Source organism: Etheostoma spectabile, chromosome 5 (assembly GCF_008692095.1).
Source record: "Etheostoma spectabile isolate EspeVRDwgs_2016 chromosome 5, UIUC_Espe_1.0, whole genome shotgun sequence".
In the NCBI taxonomy this organism is placed as follows: domain Eukaryota; kingdom Metazoa; phylum Chordata; class Actinopteri; order Perciformes; family Percidae; genus Etheostoma; species Etheostoma spectabile.
In genome coordinates this window covers 10,916,343-10,924,962 of record NC_045737.1, presented here as the reverse complement: position 1 = coordinate 10,924,962, position 8,620 = coordinate 10,916,343, and the positions used below count along the sequence as shown (strand labels likewise).

The 8,620-nt window shown below is 42.0% G+C and overlaps 1 protein-coding gene and 1 long non-coding RNA gene across 3 annotated transcripts in view; one reads left to right on the top strand and one right to left on the bottom strand.

The window, feature by feature from the left end:
- LOC116690240 (uncharacterized) overlaps positions 1 to 779 on the top strand; it is an 818-nt gene extending 39 nt beyond the window's left edge. Inside the window, exons 2-3 of the long non-coding RNA XR_004332202.1 lie at positions 507 to 510; positions 639 to 779. This is a non-coding gene — a long non-coding RNA (uncharacterized LOC116690240). The remainder of the gene's footprint in view (positions 1 to 506; positions 511 to 638) is intronic.
- Positions 780 to 4,038: 3,259 nt separating this feature from the next.
- The window catches only part of pebp4 (phosphatidylethanolamine binding protein 4), an 83,397-nt gene continuing 78,815 nt past the window's right edge, over positions 4,039 to 8,620 (bottom strand). The window contains exon 7 of one of the 2 annotated variants that reach the window (XM_032517054.1): positions 4,039 to 4,204. In XM_032517054.1, the coding sequence (XP_032372945.1) occupies positions 4,113 to 4,204 (92 nt within the window). In that variant the 3' untranslated portion in view covers positions 4,039 to 4,112. Of the gene's footprint in view, positions 4,205 to 5,414; positions 6,240 to 8,620 lie in introns of those variants that run through there. The other variant, XM_032517055.1, reaches the window with a different exon arrangement.

The following is an 8,620-nucleotide window of genomic DNA, read 5'->3' as shown; positions in this document are numbered from 1 at the left end:
ATATATATATATACATATATATTTATATATATGTATATATACACACTTGGTCTAAACTAAATAACCTGAATGCCTGACAGCGTACAGTAATGCAGAACAATGCGATGACTTATGATCTCGTTAATTACACATAAAGAATATTATAGGCTTACAAAAGGAAGTATTTATAGCAGGATTATTGCATTACATTGTCTGGTGTTTGTTCCTGTTATTTTGTCCAGCTCATGAAGCTGCCCAGGTTGATCAATGCAATTCTTTTTTTTAGACTTGTTCTGTTTATATACACACATTTTACAGTGTGCGTGTGTGTGTGTGGGTGTGTCGTACACCCACACACACACACACTGTAAAATGGGTATTTGAGTAGTAGTTGATGTGGTGTAATGTTTTGAGTGATTTGAGTTTTGTGCTTTAGTGGTGGTCGTCTACTTTCGTGATTTACATCAACATGCATTTACAGCCTGTTCCTTTAACGCGCTATTCTCACTTCAATGAAAGTGGATGAGTTAAGTTTCGCAACGTATACGTTGCATCTTATTTAGACACGTCCGCTTTCCCCCTGGACAAAGACGCCTCGGTGGGGGTCACCGTAGAAGGAAGAAAAAAAGATATTCACATTTAAAAAAACAAAAAAATAGTCTAATTCAAGCTATATTGCGTAGATATTCTGTCTCCCCCACGAGGAAGTCAAAGTAATGACAACAACACTGTCAGCGCGTCCACATGATACGAGGCTTCCATGACCGAGCGCACACCTAGTAGCCAAGGAGGACACGGAGGATTAAGAAAAACATGGCGGACTCTTCAGAAGAGGTCGTTATCTTCACTCGAGTTCCCCTTCTAGCCACAACCATGACTCAGCGGTAAGACGGTAAGTTTAATGCAAGACACAATCATAAACTGTGCTTAACTAATGTGCTATATTCAACATGAAATGAAATTAGTTAGTATGTATTTTGTCTTTTAAGGTAAAGCGCTTTGCGTTCAGGTGTAATGACAGGTGCTTCATAAATCAAATTGACAATTGCTGTGGGAGATCCACGGAAAAGGCTGCCTCAACTGTAGCGTGTTACAGATGCAAACACGAGAGAATCCCCTCAGGTCTGGGCGAGGACACAGTGTCCTATGGTGCGTCTCCTCGGGGAAAGCTTTTGTGAGGGTCTGTGGTTGGAAAGTTGGCCGGCCCAGCTGGAAAACCTACCCGTCGTCGGCCTGTTTCCTCGACTGTTACCTGGGTCACGTGGGGCGGTGTTTACATCTCTTTGACTGCAGTGGCACGCTGGCTCCTTTGCATACAGGGATTCTCATGGAAGCTGGTTTTAAAGCAGAGTGGAAAACTGCCCAGGCACTGTGGATAACAGACATAGTCTGTGGACATAGTCAAATTAGTTTAGGTTTTTCCAGGCTTCATGGGGAGGACTACAATGGTTGTTCCTAGCGGTTAGTTAGAGATCTGGAAAGATACAAATGTTCCTAATCACACCAACAGACACGGTGCATCCTTTATTGTACTTTATCTTTGTTTTGTAATGTGTATGTGTACACTGCAGCATGACGTGACACATATTTTAGTTAACTGGGCTGACCAATCTGACAGTAATGATTCTCTAGTAAGTGCATAACCTCGTATCTTCAACAGCCTTTCATATCAGATGACCAGCATCACACTTTAAAGTAGAGCTACAACGATTAATCCATTTAGTTGTCAACTATTAAACTAATCATCAATCATTTTGAATAATCGGTGAATTGTTTTGAGAAAGCATAGTTCAAAAATTCTCTGATTCCAGCTTCTTAGATGTGAATACTTTCAACAAGACATTTAAAGGACGTCATCTTGGGTTTAGAGAAACCCCGATCGTGACAAAATCTGTTGATTATTTTCTTGATTAATGGATAAGGTCTCTAAAATGTCAGAAAATGAGGAAAAATGTGGATCAGTGTTTCCCAAAAAGCCCTCAAATGACGTCCTCAAATGTCTCATTTTGTCCACAACTTAAAAAATATTCATTTTACTGTCACAGAGGAGAGAAGAAACTAGAAGATATTCCCCTTTAAGAAGTTGGAAACAGAGGATTTTGACCTTTTATCCATAACAAAAGACTCAAACCGATTAATTGCTCATCATAAATATCATATAATAGTAAGCTATTAAAATAATAGTGGACAACTAATCGATTAATCTTTGCAGCTCTACGCAGAACCAAACCAGTCTGGTGGGGTCAAACGCACGGTGTGCAAAGTGGCCAGCAGCAGAGCCGTTGACGTGCACTGAACAGATGTCACACTCAAATCCATCTCGCCACCGCTCCCAACCAGCGCTCAACTGCAGGAAGTCTCCGGTGAAATGAATCTTCCGCAGCAGCGTGCATCGAATGGAGACTCGAGTCATCATGCATATTAGATCACGTTGTGCCGGTTAGGCAATTGAATTGATTATACAAATTCCTTTTAATTAATGTAAGTTTGAATAAATTAAGAAAATATTAAATGCCTTTCGCATGTCATCAGGGGACGTGAGAATTTATTTATTTTTATCAGAGAAGGCAATATACTGCGCACCGTTAAACTACAGCTGTCAGTTTTTCTTAATCACAATATTTTAACTCCAACTCTCCTGACATTTGGAGTAAAAATAAACACATTCAAGGAAGCCGAGTGGCAAAGCCCAGCTGTTTTGGCAGGATATCTCCGAGATATAAAGGAGAGAAAAATAAATGCGCAGTGTATTTGGAAGTACACATTTTGGCATTTCAATGGCGTACTGATGGATTCAAGTAGGTGGTTTTTGGAAGAATGCTCTCCCACTTGGCACGCCTCACAATGAGTGTAGAATTAGGCTCCACTTGCCAATTGTTTAAAAAATGTGATTTCATAAGTCAAATAAGATGGGTAAATTATAGGTCAAGAGCGATATTCCAACTGACGGATACTTAACATTATGTTCAAAAGCAATGAATTGTCTGACTAACTGTGTGTGTGCATTGTTTTTGGTTGTTTTGACTGCTAAGTCGGGGAAGCAAACAAAGCAGATGCAGGACAATTTGATCAATGATCTCCCAGAGTTCATAGGGAGGGCACGTAGGGGTTTACCAAGGCTGGCTTAACCACCAAAGGAACAAAAACCTCCATTACCTACTGCTGCCTAGCCCACTGATGAGACACCAAATTAGGGTCAATGAACCCACCAACTAAAGATTGATCAACAGAACATCAAAGTCCCTCATGTAAATCCAGCCTTTTCCAGACATCGGGGGTATTGATACAAACCCCTCCCAGAGGAGAGTTGCTGGTTAGAAACCAATATTCCTCATGTGGGGGCACTCTGACCCACCCTCTCTACAAAGACCCGTGGAGTCTGAAAAAGTATCTCCTCGAGAAAGGGTTGAAAAGTTTATCCGCACCATCCTCTACAGACCTGGCAGGTAGGGCCTCTTACGCAACTGTTCAAAGTTCAACGCGGGTTCAACCTCCCAAAGTTACATTCAAGGACACCGACGTGTGTTAGAGCTGCTTTTCCTCTGAAAAAAAAACAAAACAGAAAGAAAAACAATCAAAGGACCTGAGAGTGACTTAATGTTTCCAACTGCGGCGAGAGTGGTCAATGGAAATATGATAAACAATTTCACAAACAGCAAGTTCCCGTTTGCCCAACACACCCCATGCCCTGTGGCCCCTCCCCCCTCTCCTGTCACTCTACAGAGTATTTTGGTTCAGGTTCCACTGCGGCATCCGGCTGTGTTGCGGTCTCGGTTTCACCTCCCACTTCCTTTTTTTGGCCCTGACGTGTTTCCGCTCCTGAATTAGAATAAACTCTTTCCACACCAAGTTGTGATATCAGGCCGTCTTCTTTCTCTTGTAGACAGTGTTCGGAAACTAATAAGAAATCCCCAGTGAGGTCAAAATCTATCTCCCAAATCCTTCGCTCCAGACCCCGAGACAGAGATAAAGAGCAACATCAAAACCGAGCAGCGTGTGTAACACAAAGAGGAAATCTCTTTCTAACTCAGCGATAAGACAGAAACAAAGAGAGGTGACCTGGTGCAAGGGAAACATTTTTTATTTTATATTATTGTACTGACAGATTCTTCGTTCAGCCGTCTGAGCATCCTTCAGGCTTTGTAGTTTTGGGTGAGAAACTGCACCGTGGCAACAGGCTCTCCCAGATCAAACCTTGTGATGAAGGCCCAAAGATCCCATTTAGCTGTGGGAGCAGGATGACACATCAACAACGACATGTATTAGTATTTAAATGTATTTAGAAGGGAACTTTACTTAAAGGGTAATTTTGTATTTTTCAATCTGGACCCTATTTTCATATGCATTGGTGTCTAAATGACTAATGTGAATTTAATCTTTGTAACTGGTCCAGTATTAAGCGAGAACAGGACGTGAACCGGGCTGCAATGTCCTATAATCATATTGGACTAATGTGCACCGTAAGTTTCCATCCACTAAAGGTTCTGTTTTTTGTTGCTGACAGACTTAGAATTTATTATTCTAAGTGACAACATTATGCAAAGGGTCCCTACAATTTTTTTCTTCCTTTTTGTTGAAGAGTACAATCTTTTTTTTTTTTACTAGAAACCGCCCCGAAATCACCATCACCAAACCCACCAGACTCCATTTAAATAATCTGTACTTTTAGCGTGTATAGAGACAGCATAGTTACACATGTAAATGGGTGAGTTATGGCTTTATTTCAACCAGACCAGAGCGGTGATTGTTGTAACAGTGGAAAGATGAACCAAGACAGCTTTTAATAGTTTTATTTGATTTCTGTCGACTTTGAATGAAGTGGGTTTTACAATGATAAAATTATTGTTTATTTAAATGGAGTCTGGTGGGTTTGGTGATGGTGATTTTGGGGCTGTTTCATGTTAAACAAAAACGGATTTTACTCTTTAACAAGAAGGTCTATCTCTGTTGTTGTCAGACAATAAGATTATTAATCTGATTTAATCCGTCGCAATAGCAGCCCTTCCAGTGGATGGAAGATGACATTAAACCTTTGCCCTATAGGATTACATTGCAGCTCGGTTTATGGCTGCCGGTTACAGCGTTTTTGCTGTTCATTTACATGGAATCTGGTGAGATTCATATTAAACAAAAATTATCTTACTCTTCAACAAAAAGGTCTATCTCCGTAGGGATCCTTTCCATAATGTTGTCAGACACTTAGAATAAAAATCTGTGTCTGTCAACGGCAAAAACAGAACTTTTAGTGGACGGAAATTTAAGATGCGGAATTGCCCATTAACGTTACATTGCAGCTTGTCTCGCTGATTTCTGGACACATTTCAGAGAGAGCTGTTCCCATCAGTCGCTCGTCCTTAAAATAATCGGGAAAATAGATTCCAGGTTGAAAAAAAACCTAAGTCACCCTTTAAAACACAGATAGATCAAAATAAATAAGCAGTTCAACCTCACACGTTTATAAGACAACATGTTTTTATCCTACATAAATTAAATACAGGCTGAGTGCAATCTCTAGTGCATTACATGAGTGCTTCTCATGACCGCTCGGCCCGTGTTTAAGGGATCTGAGGCCTAACTGAGCAGCACATGGCTCTGGGATGTGAGTCACTGAGAACAGCACTGCTGAAAATAAAACATGTTGCTGTAATGATGGAGGTGGGAACGCAAGGACGTATTGGCAAGAAGATATGATTCAATCGCCTGGCCTGTTTTTTTTCTTCCCTCCTCTTTTAAACAAACACCAGACGGCCATCCGGCTGGTATGACAATATCACTTCTTAAATTTTGACAACCACTGATGCCCTGCAGCTTCCCCTCCCTTTACAAAACAAAAAAAAGACAAATTCACCATTATGATTCCAAGGCAACAAAGCCCTGTGTGCTTAAAACTTGCAAACTTCCAACAGATTCTAGAGCGAGCGAGTGTCTGTCCATCTGCGTCTTCACATGTTTGAGCGTACATACGACAACGCCGTGCTCCACAATCTAGGGAATCGCTGACATTCTGGTATTTCCGTATGTGGAGCAACTACATTAACAGCTGCTCAAGAATAGCGTAGGAAAGTTAATCTTTTGAAAAGAAAGCCAACTATTAAAACAGTTCATATCTGTAGAGAGAATGGTCTCCCAGTCTGACACGGCCTGGATAGAAACGTTACTGGTCTTCAACTCTCGCTGAAAGCTGCTTTACAGGCATTCACCGTGGCTGTTTCCTCCATCAGGGAGCCACATTTGGTTTCCTGCAGCATCGCAAACAAGATCTGGGAGAAGAAATACACTAAGAGTACATTTAAAAAATTGCAAATAATCATCAATTAACTATGGAGAACCAAGGGTTTTGTCGCAATTACATATTTAAATCAATTGATGGCCCTATTTTCAAAACAAAGTGACAGTTACTCTACTATCTGTGGGCTCATGCACCCTTCCTGATGCTCACTGCATCTTTAGCTTATGAGACTGACACCACTAATCGCTGTGCCTGGGTTTGCCATGAGGTCAGGTCATGGTCTGAGCTCAGCTGGGGAAGATGATGAATAATAACCAGGAGATGAGCAGATGAGTACCTGAATCTTGCCAGGTCCCCTCTGCGAATGAGGATTGCCGGCAGAAAGGGCTCCGATAATCAAGCAAGGGCAATGGAGTCAAGTGACCTGCCTGTACGATAGGGCATGGCCCCGGTGGCCCCTCTGGCCTGTGCTTCAGTGGGAGATAATGCACCGCCTCTGCAGATCCCCAAACTCCCCTGCAAGGTCCCTCACCCTTTAAGGAAAGCTGAGGGGTGAGGCAACAAATTTTGCACTGAATATAGGGATATAGCCCATGAGTCAGGAGGCAGATTTGACTCATATCAGTCATTCATAATATCATAGACTGTAAAAATAATGGACATATCATAGGGAAGTCATCCATTGGTTTCCGTTTTCTTTTTACACCACATGTGAGAACTTTTATCGTCACATTAGGGAAGAAAGTGAAGCTGAAGAGGATGCAGCTAAGCCAGAGTGGTTTATGGTTGCAATGGCGCTGTGCTAAACTAAACGCTAAAGAGGGAAAGAAGTAGTAGGTTATAAACCCTTCTAAAGCAAGTCATCCAGCGTAGATTTACCGGCGTGTAAACGTGGACCTCCGGCTACTTCCGCTATTCATCTGCATGTAGAGCAGAACCCAAAAGAAAGTAAGCAGCTAATTCTAGCGGTAGCTATCTAGCTCGGTAGGCAGAAAGCTGAATAAAATCTTTTCTCTGGCGACAAAAATGTTCCAGTTAACTTTAATGAGGTGAACACACACAGTAAGAAGGTCCCAGTTTAAGATGAAAACACGGACAACACCCAAAAACAAGTTGAGGTCTATTTTAATGTCCTCAGTGTTAGCATGGTTAGCACTGCTAAGCCTCTGTCCTGATTGGCAGGTCCTAAAGCGTCCCCTACTTTATCGTCTGTTTTGAACTAGCGATTGAGACAATAAACTCATTAAGAAAATGTTTACTGAGGTAATAAATCAAGGGACAAGTAGACTCATTTTATCGTCTTTTAATTGTATTTTTTGGTGCATTTTAAGGCCTTTTAATTTAATAGGACAGATGAAGACACAAAAGGGGAGAGAAAGGGGGCATGGCATGCAGCAAAGGGCTGCAGGCCGGTATTGAGGGAATTCAGCTTTGGCTTCACTTTTCAGGCCCGTAAGCTTTGCCCATTATTTTTTACAGTCTATGTTTAATAGCAAAACTATGTCCTTCCCTTTTCATAAGGGAAAGAGAAAGGCCCTGTATTATAGTACTTTCAGTCAACATTTTGGGGAATGTCACACTAAAGATTATTTTCTTGTAGACTTACGATCAGACAGCGAGTCGAAACCAGGTGCTGCTTGTAATGCTTTGCACACATAATCCTGTCTAAAGCTGTGCAATCACTGGGCGCAATCCAAAGTGAGGTAAATTCATAATATCTGGTGCTATCACGCTGGCTGCTACCCTGCAAATGCCTGGACTTACAAGTGACCTTAAAATAGGCTGGTATCTGTTTGTAGCGCAGAGACGTGTTTCTGCCTCTCCCATCTGCCTGCTCATGGAAAGGACAGATAGTGTGGGACCCGAGGGCGATGTTAAAGTCTTCCTGCCTACCCTTTTGTTTCCACCTTGCTTCTCCGTCTGGGTATGGCAGGAAGATCGGAACTGCTGTGAGGTGACACAGAGCTGCTACATTTAGTGGTGTGGGCGGTGTCCCTGTTAAACCTCTTACAGAGTCTCGAAAAATACTCAAAACCAAGTGATGCGGTTCAGCGCAGTAGAGTGAGAGGAGTCATATCAGGGTAAGAGCTTTACTGAGCTTTATCATGTAACATTCACAGTCCTAATAATGCTATCCTTATAACACGAGGGGCGATTTTTGGTAGACTTCGGGGGTCAGGGGTCAGCAGAACGGCGCCTCTGGAGGGTCTTCCTCAGAGAGGAGTCAGAGGCTGTTGACGGACCGGTTTTTAAAGAATGATACCAAACATCCTGCAGTCAGTATAGCAGCCTACATTGCAGAGCTGCAAGATTAATCACTATTAAAATTACTTACTTACTTACTTACTGCCCGTCACCCCTACCAGGGTATGGCCCGCCAACAACAACAACAACAGCTCTCCAGAGTCCTCT